This window comes from Elephas maximus, chromosome 19 (genome assembly GCF_024166365.1).
Source record: "Elephas maximus indicus isolate mEleMax1 chromosome 19, mEleMax1 primary haplotype, whole genome shotgun sequence".
NCBI lineage: Eukaryota > Metazoa > Chordata > Mammalia > Proboscidea > Elephantidae > Elephas > Elephas maximus.
Genome location: NC_064837.1, coordinates 30,847,519 through 30,868,047, shown reverse-complemented (window position 1 = coordinate 30,868,047; position 20,529 = coordinate 30,847,519). Strand labels below are relative to the sequence as shown.

The 20,529-nt window shown below is 40.0% G+C and overlaps 1 protein-coding gene across 3 annotated transcripts in view; it reads right to left on the bottom strand.

Annotated features, from left to right (window-relative positions):
• The window catches only part of HEATR6 (HEAT repeat containing 6), a 38,907-nt gene extending 18,378 nt beyond the window's left edge, over positions 1-20,529 (bottom strand). For all 3 annotated transcript variants that reach the window (XM_049860062.1, XM_049860061.1, XM_049860063.1), the window contains exons 1-11: positions 20,303-20,529; positions 17,862-17,969; positions 15,534-15,674; positions 15,161-15,276; positions 14,197-14,311; positions 12,321-12,422; positions 11,048-11,185; positions 8,600-8,892; positions 6,964-7,141; positions 2,400-2,606; positions 1,910-2,009 (exon numbers count right to left, since the gene is read on the bottom strand). In XM_049860062.1, coding sequence (XP_049716019.1) covers positions 1,910-2,009; positions 2,400-2,606; positions 6,964-7,141; positions 8,600-8,892; positions 11,048-11,185; positions 12,321-12,422; positions 14,197-14,311; positions 15,161-15,276; positions 15,534-15,674; positions 17,862-17,969; positions 20,303-20,521 — 1,717 coding nt within the window. In that variant the 5' untranslated portion in view covers positions 20,522-20,529. The remainder of the gene's footprint in view (positions 1-1,909; positions 2,010-2,399; positions 2,607-6,963; positions 7,142-8,599; positions 8,893-11,047; positions 11,186-12,320; positions 12,423-14,196; positions 14,312-15,160; positions 15,277-15,533; positions 15,675-17,861; positions 17,970-20,302) is intronic.

Here is a 20,529-nt window from a genome sequence, read left to right as displayed (position 1 = left end):
TCAGCAGTAGTTAATAAGACTATTATTCAAATTTATCCACCAACCACCTAGGCCAAAAATGAAGAAACTGAAGATTTTTACCAGCTTCTGTAGTCTGAAATTAGATGATGTATGCAATCATTATTTTTTTAGGTGTGAGAACAGTATTGCACTTTCAGGAGACTGTACATATTCTTAAGAGACATGTGCTGAGATATTCCGGGGTGAAAATCATGTCTTCAATTTACTTTCAGACAGTTTAGGGAAACAGAGTCATATATTCACATACATATACACATATGTAGAAAGAGAAAGCAAATATGACAAAATGTTAACAACTGTTAAATCTAGGTAGAGGTACACAGGTATTCACTGCACTGTTCTTTCGACTTTTCTGTGGATTTGAACATTTTAATAAATAAAAACTTACTGCAGGACAAAACCAGACATGTGAAAGGCACCTCTGAAACACGGTGACTCCCCTCGGTTTACAGATAAAGAAAAGTAGAGCAGTGGATTAATAAGCCGGGAGACTTGGTTTTAATCTTCTCTCGCTAATGAGATGAGGGACCCTAAAGCAAGATTTATCTTTCTGGGCTCCAATTTACACATTGGTGAAAGGAGTAGACCGGGCTGAGTTTACATACCATTATCTCATTTGAGCCTCAAAAAATTCTGAGATAGGTATAATTCTTTCTACAGGAGGAAATTAGGGTTCAGAGAGAGCCATGGCTACAAGAAGGCAGAAACGGAACTGGGCTGGAGACCCTCCCTGGACCCCAGCTAGCTTTAGTGCTCTTCCTGTAATATCACTAAAACACCCACGGTTCCTCCTAGTTCCACAATTCTTACTGAAAAACTTAACTCTTCAGATCGTGGCCTGATCCTAAAGCTTACAAACAAAAGAAAAACAAAGATCCTAAAGGCAAGTGTTTACAGCACATACATAATACGTGTGGGAGCAAGTCAGGAAGTAACAGAAAATAAGACTCTGAAGTCAGTGGGGAATTTGAAGTTCTGGGATTTTATCTCAACTTCAGAGGAGGTAAGTTAGGTTTTGTGTCCCACTTCTTTCCAAAAACAGGATGATATCTATTCGTCCACCCATTCAGTCATCTATCCACCTTCCACCTATATGTCTAAAGGACATGAACGATTATACACTGGAGGGGGGCCCCTTGCACTTGGCTCAGTCTTAATTCTAAAGGGTTACTTTGGGTACTACACTGAAGCATCAAAAAGGTATTAAGCTTTACAATTAATTCCCTATCTCACTTCCTTCCAGCAAAAACCACTAGGACTTCAGGGGTCAAAAGTGGGGTTGTAGGAACAGTTGGTCCCCTCTCAGTTTGGGGGAACAGTAGAGATTTCTTAGAGCTGCAATACTAGGTAAATGTCAGTTTATGTTCCTATTTATCCTTTAGGATATTTATAAAGATGAATATATGTGAAAATGCTCTGATACTTTTTCTTACTAATAATCTAGATTTGATGGATATAAAGAAGCAATTGAGCTTGAATTTTTACTGTGATAGCTAGTTCTATGTATCCACTGGCTAACCTATAGGATCCAGTTATTTAATCAAACACTAACCAAGGTGCTGCTGTGATTTTGTAGATGTGCTTAATATCTACAATCAGTTGACTTTAGGTAAAGGAGATTACCCTGGATAATGTGGGTGGGCCTCATCCAATCAGTTGAAGGCCTCAAGAGCAAAAACTGAAGTTTCCCAGAGAAGTAAAAATTCAGCTTCAGAACTGCAGTGTTAATTCCTGCCTGAGTTTCAAGGCTGCCATCCTGTCCTACAAATTTCAGACTTGCCAGCCCCCACAACCGAGTGAGCCAATTCCTTAAAATAAATCTCTTTATATGTACATGTATAATATCCTCTTGGTGCTGTTTCTCTGGAGAAGCTTGATTGATACCAACCTTTGTGGCGGATATAAGGCTTTATCTGGTTCCAGACTTTGGTCAGTAGGCTGAGCTTCAGACGGTTGTAAGGTGCATTTGATACTAAATTTGCAAGACACTGCAAAACACAAATGAGAGAACAGCCCATCAACAGGCCCAATTAAGCCACAGTCTAGAAACAAAATTTTACAGCATATAATTTAGAAAGCTTTTACACTTATTTGAACATCAGTTCTTTTTTGGGGAATGGGGGCGGGGGGACACTTTTGTTCTCATTGGTACAGCTTAATACTAAAGATAAAGGAGTATTTTTAATAAATCATTTATTTGGACAGAGATTCTAAATAAGATCAGACAAGTAGGTACAGACGACCAAATAGGATATCTTTAATAAAATTACTACTTATTTATATTCTTAAATCAAGTTACTTTTGGACAACATGAAACACTATATAAAATTAAAACAGAGAAACCTCTTTGAAACCCACAGATAACTTGACACATTTACCTTAATTATCTGAGTAAGGGTCTGCGACGATGACTCTGCCACCAAAGCTAACAAAAGACATCTGTGTAACTCTCTAATGCTGGAAGCGATCATTACGGAGAGCGGAGTAAAGGCCCTCCTGTGGGCACTGGTGTCTTCGGCAACACAAAGAAACTGCTTTGAGCCTTCCAAGATGGCAGATAAAACTTGCAGAGCACAGGCACGCGTCTGAAATTCCGGGAGGATTCACATTCGTTAGGTCAAAAGCAGGAGTAACATCCTGTTCTTCCTCTCTCTCTATATATGTATTTCAATTTTCAAAGTACTTAGGATCATTTTAATTAGTAAAATAGTGGCGATGGGATTATCTATCACATCTAAAAGTACCCATGAACTAGACCACTTGCAGCCCTGACCTAAAAAAAGACACCTGAAATCACACTGTTGTCAGGCTTTCTTACAGTAAAGAATAAGTCTTAGCTACACCACAGTTAAAAAAAAATCTGAAATTTTAAGCATTAGAACAGCTTAAAGATTAGAAGTCTGGTTTATTCAAGCATAAAGCCAACTGAAAAGATAGAACTGAACAACCCAGGAGGTAGAAAAAAAAATACACCCATTTAGAGTCTGTTTAATATCATACTTCCTGGGGACACTCTGCTTTATAATCTACTCTGAAGCATTTATGAGCGCTCCTTGTTAATAGGATATTGGTGATTTTTCTCCATTGAGATATAAAATTTATACAGAAATTTCATAAGGTAACAAATTATTCTTGTTATAATTCTAATTTAATTTCCTTTAAACTCTGTTTAATATATTTGTGTTGTAAAAACATTATTTGCAATATTGGGTCTGGTTTATATCAATATTTAATAAACGAATCATCACTTTCAGCAGAAATTACTGATATACAGTAATTTCAATTTTTACTGTGATAGCTAGCTAGTTTTATGTATCCACTGGGCTAGCCTATTAAAAAAAAAAAATTCCAGTTATTTAAACAAACACTAACCGAGGTGCTGCAGCCCCCAAAGAGCTCATTTTGTTGATTAAGTTTTTTTTATCTGAATATTTACAATGATGGAAAGAAGACTTTCCAATCATATAAACGATGGTGTGCTCAGTTTCACTACTGTCTAGTTTCACTTCCTTGGATATGAAGGCTTGTCCAGGACACAGGAAAGCATTTTTCCTTTTTTGCAATTTAAAAATGTAGCAGAAATGTCTGCTGAGGTAGCTTAGTCAACCATTATGTTTTTCTTTTTTATGTATGTTTGGTCTCAGAATATTTCTGGAAGGGTGATGTTTTGAAGAAGTCACTGCTGGGAATGGGTACCACATAGGTTTCAAAGCAAGGCTCTTCTTTGGCTCTGTCCAAGTACTGATTATTCTTCACATGCTTCAGGATTGATTTCATTAGATCACACTCCCAAAGCTGGTTGTCTTCTAGGAGGCACGTGAACACTGTCAGGGCCTTCAGATTTGGAGACATCCAAGCAAAGGTTATCTGTCTCAAGGTCTTGGAAGGCCATGTAAGAGAAAACTGAGACGTAAGTGTGTCTACCCAGTCTAGACACAGATGGGCTACCATTCTATCAAAGTTAAAAACTCCATCCTTTTCATCCTTTTTTCTAGCTATGTTACTAATTATCTAGATTTTACTTTGTTTCTACATTTCACAGCTCTCAAACAGAAATAAACCTCATGGAATTTTAAAATCAGGATAAAAATTCTCAAGGTACCAAGAGAAAGGTTTGCCTTATAATTTGTTCCTTAGACCAAGCCTTGATGATACATCTCCATAGTCTACCTTTGTAATACCAGAGGAAATCACATAGAAGAGATTCTTACATTAGTCATCTGTTACTTTATTGATAAGTTGCTCTGTGCCTCCTGGAAACATGTAAGGTGTGCTGTCTAAAGCACATGTCCAACATGTAGGCATGTGACAATTTCCCAAGTACCATCACACTGCCAAATCCTAAAGGACATTTCTAAGTTTTCCTCTTCCCGATTCACAGTCTAGCATCTCATGTTCCAGATTCCTACAAGAAATCTCTGTCTACTGTTGGTGTCGTGACTGAGAGTCCAATCATCTTTTTCTCTTTCCATTTGTCTTTGGGAAATTTCTCAGTATGCTTGTTAAAAACATGCTTCCAGCTGAATCTACTACAGGTCATGTGGGAGCCTGCCATGAACTCAGAAGTATCATCACTGAGCACTTCGATGACAAGATATACTATTACTGCCCTGTCATGTTTAATCCTGGCTAAGAGAAACTTCAGTCATCCAACTCTACATTCACAATGATGACCACATGGGCTTTAGACATCCCACTCCTTTTAATCTAGCTCTGATCATTCCAAAATGCTGTTCCATTGCTACATGAACTGGTACTTTTAATTTTTGTACATAACTCTATAGAAGTCTTTTTTTAAAAGTCTCTTACTGACATCTACCACAATACTTTGTTCTAGCATGTGTCTTCTGCACAATTAATCACACTTTGGAGAGTCTGCGGAAGTATGTTTCAAACCTTGTTGTGGACAATAATCACCACACTTATTTACACCCTTCTAAAAAATGCTGGTGGTGTAGTGGTTAAGGGTTATGGCTGCTAACCAAAATGCTGGCAGTTTGAATCCACCAGGTGCTCTGTGGAAACCCTATGGGGCAGTTCTACTCTGTCCTATAGGGTTGCTAAGAGTCAGAATTGACTTGACGGCAATGGGTTTGTTTTTTTGATTTAAGCTAATATAGTGGTTAAGAGCTTGGATGCTAACCAAAAAGGTCGGCAGTTTGAAACCCTACAGGGTAGTTCTACTCTGTCCTATAGGGTTGCTATGAGTCAGAATCGACTCAACAGCAACAGGTTTGGTTTTAAATATAGGGTAAAAATCTGTTAAGTACAATCATTCCACTTGCTATTAAACTGAACTGGCTGATTTCAATCATTTCTGTCATCTTTTTTTTTTATGCTCTCTAAGAATTATGACTGGTTTTTCCATTTCTATAGGACCTTCATGTGGCTTTTATACTGGATCTAGGACGTCTCTAAGAGGAAGTTCTGTATCTTTTTTTTTTCTCATCACATTTCTTGTATTCAGTGAAGTAAAAGAGCAAAACATTTTTAAAAGGTACACAAATCAAGGAGATGGATAGGACTACCTTGTGATATATAAAATCTCTCATGGCACTCTAAGTCAAATGCAAATACTTAAAGAATATAAACATAAAAAAATTATTTCAATCCAGTTTCATAAAATACGACCTTATAACCTGTCTGTATTCATATTCCAAACCCACGTCTTCCATATCCACTTAGTCTGGGTAGGTGCGGCGTGGTGGTTAACTTGGGTTGCTGCTTGCTTCATGGCATTATCTCCTTGGCCACTGCTGGCAGTGGCCCCAGCTAGTAGGTCTTCAAATAAACTATAGTAGTTTTCCTTTCAATTACTAAAATGGCTTCATTACACTAATTTAATCGCCACCACTCATTTTTCATCTTCCTCCCAGGTGATTTCGTACTGAGTCAGTCTATCTGAAACATTTCTGCTGGCTTAACTGCTTAGGATACTGAGTGTTTCCATCGTAGCTCAGCATTTGAAATGCCTGATAAGGCATTCTGGTACGTAATTGAGGCTAGCTTACTTTTCTTCACCCTGAAGGGTTATTTGGAAATTTTCTTCTGTAGTAATTAGCTAGTCAAGGAGATGATCATAAGGAGTTCCAATGCACTGTGGGGTATTACACCTTTTTTTTTTTTTTTTTTTAAAGGGAATATCTAAAAAATAGAAGAGGAATACTACTGGCATCACTAAAACCACTCTCTTTGAAAGTGCAGCTGGTTACCTAAAGACTCCAGACGCTACCCAGCATGACTTTTTTAGGCTCATTATTGTAAACAGTACCTAAGTAGCAGACCTTTTTCTTTCTTGGTTAAGAGGCTAACTTTCAGAGAGGAGTTAACACATTCAAGAAAAGGCAAATACGGGATATCTTGCTGCAGCCATCCATAACTGCCAAGCCATTTTTTCGTTGTCTTTTTTGTAAAATAAATTTCTCTTATGAAAATACGTAAATTTTACATGTGGTTTGAAAACTACAGAAAAGTTCAAAGAAAAAAAACCATAGTTGTGATCATTCTGTATGTATAATTCTATATCCTGTTTTCACAAAACATTATAAGCATTTTTCTAAGCCTTACACATCTTTCATAACCATTATGTGCCATGATATTCCATTTGGTAGTTTAAGCCATTTCTGACTTTTTGCTATTATAAATGACACTTCAGAATCAACATTTGCACAAAAGGGAGAGAAGCACAGCTGCTGCAGTTATAACTCTGTGTGCTCAGGCCTTCAGTGAGCCCTCGGGCAGGAGGCTACCTCAGTGTGACTTTTGGTACATGTCTCCCTGCCCATTATAAGTCCCTTTCCTGTCTTCCTATTCTCAAGTAAGGATTTGGGTTAATATTAGTAAGAGCTGTATTCAGATAAGATCAGATCAAGCAGAGAGAAAAAAAAAAAAATGAAGACTTGTAAATGTTTTCTCCTTATTATAAAGCTTGAAAGTTTTTACCTTTGGAGAAGGATCTTTTAATGTAAGAGTCATCAAGGACACAGACTGTGGGCTTCCGAGTTCGGGTGTATCAGGAACAAAGGCAGACCAGTAGCCATAAAGAACTTTTTTTTCTATTGATTTTATAGTAGAAAGAAAACAAGCTAATGCTCCTTGACGAACTTTGGCTTGGTAAGACCTTTAGTAAACAACAGAAGGAAGAAAACAAATCTTTAATAAATAGGTTTAAAAAAGGCAAACATAAAATGCTATTTATTCCAGACAATTCAAAGGATACACATTCTGAATAAGCCCTGAAGATGCCGAGATATTAAAAAATATATCCTTTAAAAATATATTAAAGCAATATCTTATATAAAAAGTTAACAGAGCCAAAAATCAAAAAACACATTAAATAGAGAATAAGACGGCAATCAAAGACCGCAGCCTTCAGTATGGATTACACCTCAACATAAAACAAAAATCCTCACAACTGGACCAATAAGCAACATAATGATAAAAAGAGAAAAAACTGAAGCTGTCAAGGATTTCATTTCACTTGGATCCATAATCAATGCCCATGGCTACAGCAGTCAAGAAATCAAACAATGCACTGCACTGGGCAAATCTGCTGCAAAGGACCTCTTTGAAGTCTTAAAAAGCAAAGATGTCACCCTAAGGACTAAGGAGCGCCTGACCCAAGCTATGTATGGTGTTTTTAATCATCTCATATGCATGCCAAAGCTGGGCAATGAATCAGGAAGACTGAAGAACTGATGCCTTTGAATTCAATGCGAAGAATATTGAATATACCACGGGCTGCCAGAAGAACGAACAAATCTGTCTTAGAAGAAGTATGGCCAGAATACTCCTTAGAAGCAAGGATGGTGAGACTACATCTCACATATTTTGGACATGTTATCAGGAGGGATCAGTCCCTGGAGAAGGACATCATGCTTGGTAAAGGGTCAGTAAAAAAGAGGAAGATGCTCAGTGACATGGAACGACACCAGTGGCTGCAACAGTGGGCTCAAGCATAACAATGATTGTGAAGATGGTGCAGGACCAGACAGGGTTTCATTCTGTTGTACACAGGGTTGCTATGACTTGATGGCACCTAACAAGAGGGCAACATGTTGACATTAGGAAACTGGTGTTAAATATGACACACTGCAGGACATCCATCCATCCATCCACTCACCCATTCAACAAATAGGTGCTGAGTGTCCTTACTTATGTGCCATCGTGCTGAACTGGCAGACATAACAAAGCCCCCGATCCTGAAAAGCTGATTAATGGCAGAGATGGGCAGTTAAAGAGACAACTGTAACACATTATGAACAATGCTAAGTTGTGTCCATAGGGAGGCAAGGGGGAAATCAGAAAAGGCTTCTCAGAGATAATCACTGAGCTCGTATTCAAGATTAGTGGTGGTTAACAAGGCAGAAAGGCAAAAAAACGAAGGAAAGAATATTCCAGGCAGAGGAACACATAAAAAAGCAGATCAAGGGAGTAAGGCATATTCAGGGTAACGCAAAGCCCCACATCAGTGAATCTGAATCGTCAAGGAAATCACATGTAGCAGACAGATTTTAAAGTTATAAACTTATGAGTAGCTCAGAATATAAAATAGAAAAATATTACCCAAAACTACTACCTCATTTTACTCTGCATGCCTCCTTCAGCATCAGAATAGTCTGACTCACTACTGCTGACCCTTTTCCAGCTGGAAGAACTGCAGGGAGAGGAGACTCGATCTTTTCCTGCAGCTCCACTTCCAGCTAATGGCAAGCTCTGGACACCCGGGGAGGAGCGACACTGAGTGTTCCCTTTATGCAGGTGCACTCGGCCCGTGGTTGGCGCTGCTTCTATTTCACCATTGGCTTCTTCGTCCTCTTCCTCTCCTTCTTGGGTTTTCTTTGGTTTTACTTTAGCTTTTTTCTTTTTATTCTGATTTTAGGAGCAAGTGAAAACATAATATAATAGCTATTTCAAAATAGTTTTCAACTGAATCACTGGTACTTCCTCTCAGCTGATCAATACCGAACATGTTCCCAATGGCAGTTTGAAGAAAGAAGAGGAGAAAAGAAAGTGGCACTTACTTAATACCCCACCTGTCAGGCACTATGCTAAGTGCTTACACACACCCAGCTGAATTATAAGAAATAAGGTATGAAATACATGGGACAGAGCAAAATATGTAGCCTGCGTTCCAAATCTACCTCTGTGGTCCTGAGCAAATTGCTTAGCATCTCTGAGCTTTCCCTTCCTTCTCTGTAAGCACAGGCTAATACCGTCCACCCGGCACAGCTGGTGTCGAAGTATCCAGCCTTTCTCAAATAGGGTTCCACAACACAATAAAGGCTTATAGAAAGTGATTTGAATGACTATTTTCTCAATTTTCCAAAATAAGATACATAGCTAGTACCATTCTAGATGCATAGGAGAGAAGTTAATCCATTACACACAATGCACGTTCTAGGGCACTGGGGTTTTTAAGTAAAGGCCAGTTCCTTTTCTCCTACTTCCTGCTTTCTCACATATAAATATCGCTGGAATCTGTGTCCTCCTCCAGATATCCAAAGCCCCTGGCCTTGGGGAAGGAAAGTCCTCATATCACTTCTACCTTGGATGGCTTAATTCAGCTCCAGACTCATACTTTTTTACTTGCTACCAGAGAGGTTTTTACAAAATGCAAATCTCATCACTTTGCTCCCCTATATAAGATTTTTCAATGAAGCCCCAGCACCTACAAGATAAAACCCCAAACTCCTTAGTATACCATACAAGGCCCTCATGATTGAGCCTCTGCTATATGCTGGCCTCAAGGAGCCCTGGTGGTGCAGTGGTTAAGTGCTTGGCTGCTAACCGAAAGGCTGGCAGCCTGAATCCACCAGTTGCTCTGCAGGAGAAAGATGTGACGGTCTGCTGTGAAGGTTACAGCCTTGGAAACACTACAGGGCAGTTCTAACTGTGTCATATGGGGTCACTATGAGTTGAAACTGACTCAGTAGCAAGGGGTTTTTTGGGTGACACAAGGGCCCCACCCTGCCCTCCATGCACCTGAAGCTCTAGCCCTCCTGGTTAACAGATGGGCTGTGTGCACTCTCATTCTCTGAATGAAACACTCTCCCTTCCTTCTTTGTACTGGTGACTACTGTACAGGAGTCTCAGTTCAGCCACTACGTTTTTTAAAAAGCTTCCTCTTACTCCTCCATGGGGTTGGGTGCCCAGAACATGTTCCCAGCGTACCCTGTGAATATTCTGACAAAAGAAATCATGACACTGAAATATGGTTGTTTACTTAGCCATCACCCCTCTGCCCTGCTAAATTCTTGAGTCTCTCGAGTTATATCCTTAATTCCTAGCACAATGTCTAGCATATAGCAGATGCCTGGTAAATGCTGAACAAGTGGCTAAGTAAATGCGTTTCTAATTATAAACATTTTTATCAGGTATTATATTTTTGCATGTAATATCTTGACCATGTATCTGTATGTTTTAGGTTCTCCAACATGAAGGATATGGCAATTATCTGGAAAGGCTGGGAGATTCAGTAAATGTAGGGAGTGTAGGGATTGTAAGCTGACTGGTAGGTGGGCTTCTAATGGTCTAGAGAGCAGCTGGCAAATTATGTCCTGAAGGCCAAATCCAGGCCCCCTCCCTCCAGTTTCTGTAAATAAAATTTTGCTGGACCGTGGCCATGCCTATTCATTAACATAACGCCTACAGTTAACTGCACTGTAACAGCAGGCTTGGTAGTTGCGACACAGACCTAAAATCTGTACTCTCCAGCCCTTTGCAGAAAAGGTTTCCTGGTGCTTGGTCTTCAACATTTTGGGGATGAGGAAGAGCGGCTTTCGGTGTACAGGTGAATGCACGTGTTCATAGCTGTTACATGGCCTAAACCTCTTAGAAGTAAAAGATGCTTTAACTGGTATTTTCAACAGTCTGATGAATTTAAATTTATTATGCTAAAAACCCTAACTGAAATCAAATTCAGGGTGGGCCTTTGGGGCAGCAGTGATGCAAATCATAGAAAACATGTATAGTAAGCAACTAAAACAAACAACCCACCATTTAAGTATGAACAGGAACAACATACCACAGGTGGCCGAGAAGCACAGGATTCCGATGGCTGCGGTCTGGAGGGCGGTGGCCCATCATACTGAGGAAGCGGGGTTGGGTATAACACTGTAGGTATCTCTATATTTAGTCCAGGGAGCCCATGAAACATGGCTTTCTAACAATGAGGATTAAGGAAACACACACACATACATACAAAACATAAATCATGAAACAGAATCATTCAACACGTTCTGGATCACAAACTCCAGCCAATGAATATTTAGAAGCTTATTAAGGAAACAAAAACAGGACAGAAAATACTGTCAAGGTTTAGGGCTTAAATGGGAGCTTCAAATTAGCTAGCCTCTAACAAGGTTTGGTCAGATTAAGTTAGGTTAGGTTTTAGTTTATTTATTTACTTATTTTTTTATTTGTTAATTAAAAAAAATTCATCCAATCATTTTTTACCAATTATTTTACCTATCTATAATTTTTTTAGCCAATCTATCATTTTTATTTCTATTAAACAAACAAACAAAAAACGTTGCTAATCAAGTTAATTCCAACTCATAGCAACCCTACAGGACAGTAGAACTGCCCCATAGGGTTTCCAAGGAGCAGCTGGTGGATTTGAACTTCCGACCTTTTTGGTTAGCAGCCATAGTAGCTCTCAGCCGCTGCACCATCAGGGTTCCTTATTTATATTACCATCTCCATACCTAGCTATCTATTTATTTGGGAGTAGGGGAGATGGTACAGGGAAAGAGTTAAAATGTGGGTTTTTACTAAGATAAAGTTAGGATTAGCATACAGAGCTTAGACTGGAGGTCAGCATGAAGCATCCTGCTCTTTTCTGGCTGAACTGAAGACAGCTAGGTTCCCAGAGAATCTGACTGACTTCCCAACCGTCAGCCAGGCTCAGAAGCTAAAGGGTGGCAGCCTGCTGTTTGGTCTGCCTACTATAGGGAGGAGAAAGCTAAGAAGTTGGTTTGTACTTCTTTCAAGTACAAACAGGTATAAGTAGGTTCGAAATCATCTAGAATTAAATTACTTACAGATCATACCTCAAAACCTATCCCTTTCCCAAGTTAAGATTCAGAGATAAAGTTTTGATACATTTGCTAAATTGAGTTTTACTGGTTTCTATTCTTAATTTTAAGTATGCCTAAATTTGAACATTTTATTTTTCTCTCTTAAAATGTAACACTTTAAAGCTAGTCTGAGGGTGACGATGTAAAGCTGTGCCTGGGGTTTAAACAGGAAAGATACCAACCCTAATGGGACCTGGGGTTTAATGAGCAATGCCTTACCTTTAGCACAGCTAGAAGAGCTCCAAGTTCTTCAGTTTGTGTCAGTTTCATCTTCCCACTATTTAGAAGTGACTGTATACCTTTTAATGCATTTTGTAACAACTAGGGGAAAAAGGAAGATCAAGTTAGAAGGCAGAATAAAATTTGCTTGTCCAGGGATCAACTTTGAAGCATCATTTAGGATGAAGAAAAAGTCTTCAGTTATGAGAAAACTTTCAGACAAAAAAAAAAAGAAAACAACAAAGCAGCAGAGATAAAGATCCAGAAAACAGACCTGATGAACTACAGGTAGTTCCTAACTTACGACAGGGTTCCGTTCCAAAGATGCTGTGGTAAGTTGGTTCTGATGTAAGTCAAATGCCTCATTTTTTATTTTCATTATTATTGCCTTTTATTATTAGTTTTTTTTTTTTAATTTATTATTAGCATCTTGATAAATCCAATTTTTATTTGTTTCAGGGGGTTGGCATGAGACCGAGAATGTCAACAATTATGCACTGCAACACTGTATGCGGCACATATTACTAACAAAAAAAGGCACTGTTATTAGTACAGTCCGTCCTAACTTGAATATGTGGTAAGTCAGGGACTGCCTGTACTACTCGTATTGAATAAGAGCGTTCTTACCATACAAGTCTATAAATCAGCATGTACAAGTGGTAAGAAAGAAAAAAAGAAATGTTTAGTGGGAAGAATGTGGTAAAGAATCAAAAAGTAGAGTGGAGATCAAAGTGGGGGTAGTCCCAAGGGCACCCTGTAATATAGCCACCTCAGAAACTCTTCAAGCAAGTGAATGTATGTTGGACCAGATGATAAATTACAAAAACTTGGCTCCTGGAGGGCAATTCTGATCGAGACTGATTTCTTGATTCCGCAATCTCACTTCCAGGAATCTGTCCCTAGGAAATACTCCCCACAGGCATGTGGGGAGGATGTGAATGCTATCTTCCTTTGAAATAGTGGAAACATTTTAAAACTCCGATTTCCACCAATTATGCTGGTGTAACAATGATGATATAAGAAGCCATCCCTTTGTTAAACGTGAAACTCAGTAAATAATATCAGCAGGCACTTTGCCAAGCACTTTAAATGCTTTATTTCATATACTCCTCATAAGAATCCTATAACACAGTCTTAGCCCATTTCAGGAATGAGAAGCATGGGGGCTCAGAGAAGTTAAGCAACTTGCCCCAAGTCTCCCACCTATAAAAAAAAATAGCAGCTGGAAAGTACATCAACAGGTATGGAAAAGATGTCCAAAAGATACTTTAAAATAAAGGGCAAGTTGAAAATGGTATACTTAATATGATCCCATTAAAAAACTGTAAGTATGCTTATTTACACATAGAAAAGCACTTGGGGGCAAGTAGGTCAAGTTACTCCCAGTGGCTATATCTGAGCAGAGGACTATAAGGAACTCTCACCATCTTAGATCTCTAATATTTGAAATCCGCCACTGAATTTAGAACATGTTAACAAATTGCCATATTTGCATCAGATTTTCTTTAAAGAAAAAAAGCAGTTGCTGAAATTCGCCTCCTTTTCTTCTACTTTAAAGGCAGATACTAGCCTGAAATTGTATTGCTTTTACAGTCAGGAATAAAAAAATAAAGATATTCTTTTTTAAACCTAGGCTTGTAAAAACAAATAACCACCCCCTATGGAAAAAAATAAACAAAAACAATTTTGTTGTAATTTAAACCCAAAATGTATGATTTTAGTCTTTTCAGGTTATAAACACTCTACTTCTATCTATATCTCCAGACAAAACATAATACACAGCAGCCAAATTAAACTTTTCGGTCACAGCCTCTGTTCTATCGCTGCTCCCAAACACATCAGTAACATTTACAAGATCAGTGATATTCCCACCTACCATGCAAAATGTGATATCATCCATGTCAGACAACTTTGGAGACTGTAAAGTGGTCAAGAAAGTTTGGAAGCAGATGCTTTGGTAGGGCTCATCCAGGTAGGGATGTCCTGGCACACTAAAATACACACAGAATAAACAATTCAAACTCAGTTTCCTTTGAAATGGGCTTTGCAAAAGAATATGAATTAAAAATAGCAGTAATCCAGACTAACTGAGTTGGAATACACCCCTGAATGGAACTGCACTATAGGAAACTGTGCACTTTGGTTAATTCCTCTCTGCTGTGGGCCAGGCACGAGCCTGGAATGAATATGGAAAAGGAGGAATACTTTCTATAAGGAAGGGTTACAGAAGTTTACAGCGAAAAAGAAATCTCAGTTCTGCTTTTCAGTTCTAAGAGGGAAGCCATACGGACAGGTCCTGCCAAGCTAGAATCACACCGCTGAACCTGTCTTCTTAGCCACTGGACAACACTGGCCTGGGTAGAGACAAGGTACCATAAATCAGATCAAGTTTGTGCTGTTCATTTTCTATTGCATGAATCTAGAAGTGGGCGGCTGGAATTGGTTCCATTTTCTTAAAAAAGAAGAGACTGGCCTTGACAGATAAATCTCGCCACAGCTTAAATTCACACAAATACATCTTTCTAAATGAGTTAATATGGTTAGAATTTATACCAACAGAAAACAAAACCCTGACATATTGCAAATATTATCACTTTTACCCTATTTTAGGGACAAAGTGCTGGTCTACTCTTTTCTTTTATTTATAAGCTTTCGTTAGAAACAATACTAAAATTAAAAACAAGCAATATAGTATGATCTTATTAGTAAAGGACATGGGAAATGCACAGTGGGTTATTTTTCTAGTTTGGCTCTGGCATCAGAGGGATTATACCACTTACAAAAAGCCCAAGAGAGAGCCTATATCATTACTACTGCAAAACCTGATTGAATCCACATACCTGAGACATAAGTTTGCCATACAGTGCACTGCTGCCCTCCTCACTTCCGGGTCAGACTGTGCTGGGTCACTCAACTTTATCAAGAGTCCAGTCTTGCCTACCAAGTCTGGGAGGTACTAAAACAAAATAACAGCCAACATTGGTCGAAGAAAAACTTCTCAAAAACATTATCTGTTAGACAGATTTCATTTTCATCCACAGGGAAGATAAATACCATAAAGACTGACTATTGTGTAAATCTTTCAAGGTTACACATCTTACTCAAAGTTATGCATCTAATTAGTGGCAGGACAGAAGCCTGAACACAGGTCTGTTGGTCCAGAGCCTATACTCCTAACCTTTCAAAGGGAAGACAAAACATAGTTTCAGCTACCTTTTGACATTTTGAGCCATTGCAGTAAACCAGAGCCGCCAGGGCTTGAAGAATTGCCATGTGCGTCCAGGAACTACACTGCTGAATAGCAGAGATAGTATATGCCAACAGGAAATCCAGGTTCTGTTCATCAACAATCACCTGCCAATACAGGAAAAAATACATACAGCCTAACTTCTAAAACACATTCTTACCCTTTTACGGGCATGTATGCTCACCTGAATCAAGCTGTGTAAGAAAGTGAGTGTCTCCTCCTTTTTTTGTCATCAGGATCAGCTCTAAAGGCCTTGAAAGTTTGATCTAGACAGGAGCCTTCTCCCTGACCCAGGGCCTTCACTCACTTCTTCCCCTTAGTCCCTCCACTCGAAGTAGAACCTGGCAAAGACCTTGTAACTTTTCCCTCAACTAGCCAGAAACTGGCAGCTATAAATATACACAGATACATACGACTCAATCCACTGAAATTTCTTAGTTAAATTGCCTTAGGCATAGTAGATGCTCAATAGTGAATAAATGTACCTGCTAAACTGCTACTATGTCTGTCGCATGATGTCAGGAATACAACAGGCAGAGACAGCATATCCCTGCCATCAAAGAGCTTAGAATCTTGCTGGGACAGACTAGGCTAATCCAAGAATCGATTCATGGATAATTGAAACAAACTGTCATCAAGTGCTAGAAAGTTGGTTAAGGGTAATCAAATACTTTTCCGGTTGCCAGTGTTACAAAGATGATACACCTGAGAATAATAAACATTCAGAAGCCACCGCTCTGGGATGTAATACTACCATGAAAAACTCTAAGCCTGAATACAGTCTGGCTTCACATGTAGCAGCAGACACCGCTGGTGCCTACCCAGCATCTGTCTCCTCTTTCCCTGCTGGCAGGGTACTGATTTTATTTGGCTGCTTACCTCTTCCACATGAGACCTAGGGGTAAATCCTACTTAGTCTAAGATAATGGTTCTCAGTTTTCTCCCTCAGGGGACATGTGGCAACATCCGGAGACATTTTTGGCTGTCACACTGGAGGGGTGCTACAGGCATCTAGTAGTTAGAGGTTGAGGATGCTGCTGAACGTCCTATAATGCTCAGGACAGCCTGCCACAGCAAAAAATTGTCGGCCCAAAATGTCAACAGTGCTGAGGCTGAGAAACCCTGAGGTAAGCCAACTCTGGCTGCACACTGGAATCATCTAGGGAGCTTAAACCTCCCACTTGACTCTAATGTAGAGCCAAGGCTAAAACCACAGATTTAAGCCAACTATGGTAATACTGTTCCCCTGGTCAGAAACCCTGGTGGTGTAGTGGTTAAAAGCTATGGCTGCTAACCAAAAAGGTCAGCAGTTCGAATCCACCAGGTGCTCCTTGGAAACGTTACGGGGCAGTTCTATCCTGTCCTATGGGGTCGTTATGAGTCAGAATTGACTCGACGGCAACGGGTTTGGTTTTGGTTTATTCCCCTGGTCAGACAGTGGTTTAGAGAGGAACTCACATGACCTAGGTCTCCAATAGAGGTATCAGGGGAGGTTGGCTAGAAAGTTTATGAGAAAAGCTTCCTCGGCTTCTGCTGGATGTCATTTGTTTTTTGTATGTGCTGACGGTGAGAGAGGCTAGCCAAGAATAACCCACACCCTGAGGATGGCAGACTGGAAAGATGTCAGTGAGCCTCGTAATATAATTTTTTAAAAAATGTGTTTAGCTACTACGGGTTGGATTTTTTTTGTTTCTTGCAGCCAAAAGCATCCTAGTTGATAAAATTCAAATGTGTTTGTGCACTTAACTGCATTCATATACATTATCTCAAATCTTCATTTCTGAACTGTTCCTAAAAAGATACCTAATTTATTTATATTCAGCTTGATATAAATAGCTAGGGTCTTTTTTTGTCCTAATGTTCCCTCTCCTCCAAACCATTTTTTATGTTTTATGAAGAACAAAAGTAGACCACAAAAATGGTAGCTTTAGAAAACGGGAAAAAATATTGACGGGAGGATGGGGGTGGGGTCATTTCAACAGATTCTCAGTTACATCTTGATCACATAGATCTGTGAAAAATTCTAAGACTGGGAGGAGGTTGGGGGAAGGCTGGATGACATTGGTTTATTGAATCCAACAGAAAGGAATGCTTCTAATGGACAAACTTCTAGAATTGTGAAGATTTTTTTTTTTTTTTAGTCAGAGTTATATTTGTTTCAATATCATCCTTATTATGGCATTTGCTTTTCCTATCGCTTCTCAAAAGACTGGCCTATCACACCTACCACAGATGTAGTATTTCAAAAGGTATTTACTTATTACTAAAACTCACAATCTGAGTTCTAAAATTACCTGTAGTCTGTTAAGTAAATGGTGAATAAGTTGAGACACTTTGCTGACAAGATGATTCTGATTAAGAGGCACCAGTCGGCAAGCGTGGACAAGAAGAGCACTGACATCCTATCAAAAAAAAACAAAGAAATGGTGCTATACGTATCAGGCAAGTAAAGACGCTCCCAAACAGACGCAAATGGGAAAATAAATGCAGATGTTCATATCCAAGGATGGGGAAAGACACTTTTGAGGCAGAGAGTAGGGGAAAAGAAAATGACAGTGCAAAACAGAATGTGCTAAAAAGAAAGAAAACAATCAGTATGGTTTTGTCAGGCTAAACATTCCAGAATCTCTACAGACGTAAGCATAGTACATGTAAACAGCCAAAAAAAGCATCCAGGATATGAAAGCATGCACTAAGGTAAAGATACCAAAAAGTAAGCAAACCAGACTTTCCACGCTATTGGGAAAATCAGAAATGACACTTGTATAGATTTTATGTAGAATTAGGGAATTCTAAAGGAAGAGGAATCACATCATTCATCCACTGATGTTTACTGAATAAAAAGGCTCTAAGTACCTGCTGTGTGCAGTAGTATGCTAGGTCCTTGGGCTCCAAAGGTTAAAAAACAACAAAAACATGCTCCTGAGTCTCAAAGAGCTTACAGTCTAGTGAGGAAGATAGAAATACCTACAAATAATTAAAATAAAGTGAACTAAATGATGAAAGAATTAAGTATTAATTTGATGGAGCAAAACCACGAGGCTGGAAGAGGCAAAGGGTAATTAGAAAGGTCTTGTGGAGGTGACTTTTAAGCAGAATCTAGGATGATCTGAAGGATGAGTAGAAATTTGCCAGATAGACGAGGCATCAAAGGGCATTGCAAGCAAAAAGACTGACTCCGACTCATAGCAACCCTACAGGACAGAGTAGAACTGCCCCACAGGATTTCCAAGGAGCGTCTAGTTGATCTGAACTGCCCACCTTTTGGTGAGCAGCAGAGCTCTTACCCACTGTGCCACCAAGGCTACTATATACATAAATATTTTTTAATTTCCTCCTTCCTTTCCTCATATTAAAGGGCCCTGGTTGCACAGTGGTTAAGCGCTTGGTTGCACACTGAAAGGTGGGCAGTTCAAAGCCACCAGCAGCTCCACAGGAGAAAGATTTGGCAGTCTGCTGCTGTGAAGATTTACAAACTTGGAAACTCTACGGGGCAGTTCTACTCTGTCAATATGCATCAGAATCAACTCAACGGCAATGCGTTTCGTTTTGGTTCTTCCTCATATTGGTCTCATACTCTATGAATTGTTCTGAAGCTCTCTTTCACCATTTACCAATATGCACTGAAGATGTTTCCCGATGAGACTTTTATAGTCATATTTTTTTCCCCATTATAAAAAAGTTCACTCTGGCAGCAGAGCAAAGAATGGTTTGGAAAAGGGCTGGACTGGAAATCAGTCAGGAGTCCAGGTGAGAGTCTTCATGACTGAGGGCATGATGGGAATAGAGAAGTGGAGATGAACTGCAAAATACTTATGAGGTAGATTCTGAAGAACTCAATGATGGGTAAGACTGAGGATGAAGGAAAAGGGAAGAACCAGGGATAACTCCAGTGTTTGTACCTTGAGTCACTTAGTGGACTGGGTGCATGTTTGTATGTGTTCGGTGATGAAATGGGTTGGGGAGCGGGAAGAGTGTATTCGGAGATAATGCATTCATTTTAGGAATTGTCAAGAGCGAGGTGTCTATGAACCCCAGAAAGCAGTGGTATGGCTACGTCAAGAGTTTAGGGAACTCAGCAGTTACGACAATATAAGTGGTAACCAAGACCTGATGTGTGTGGATAAGATTACTCAGAGAGAGTGAAATTAGCTTCTAAAGAGGCGGCAGAGGCGGAGGAGCTAGCATGGAAGAACAGAAAAATCAGGGACTTTTTAACAGGCTTTGGTTCCAATTGTAGCTCTGCCATTGGTCAGCAATACGACACCAGATCTTTTTGAGCATCGGTATTTTCATCAGTAAAATAAATCTAGTAATATCCACGTCCTAGGATTACTGGAACCGTGCGTTTTTACTGTACGTGGTCCATGTACCATGTACTTAATAAATGGAAGTAATGAATTTGGTGTACAAAGTGTTTCGATGCACAGCGAGGGAGTGGGGGGGAGGGACGTAAGGTAGTACCAGAGGTGACATTTGAGGTGTTAATCAGAGCAGATGTCATCAAGTTAAGTTTTGAAAGATGTGAGTTTGCCAAGCACTGAAGTCTTCAAGTTGGAGAAGGGCAAAGAATGTGCCTCAAGCGGAAGGCGCAAACAAGCCTGGAACTAAGTAATTCCGCACGGTGCGGGAAAAACCCGGAGAGGCAGGCGGGAACCAGCAGCGGGGATGCCTCAGGGGTGGAGCAGGGGCCAGCAGACGCGGCGCCGTCCTCCCCATGGGGCGCGCCGCCTACCTCCGGGGCCACGCCGTCGCCCTCGCTGTAGTTCTCGGAGATGAGCTGGTCGAAGAGCAGGTGGATCTCTGTGCGGGCGGAGCTGCTGTCGTCCGGATGCAGGGCGCGGAGCCTGGCCGACAGGCGACGGAACCCGTTCCCAGGTTCAGGGGGTGGCTCCCTCGCTGCCTCTCGCGTCGGCTCGCGCAGCAGGGAGCCAACAATCTGCACCGCCGCCATGTTGCCCC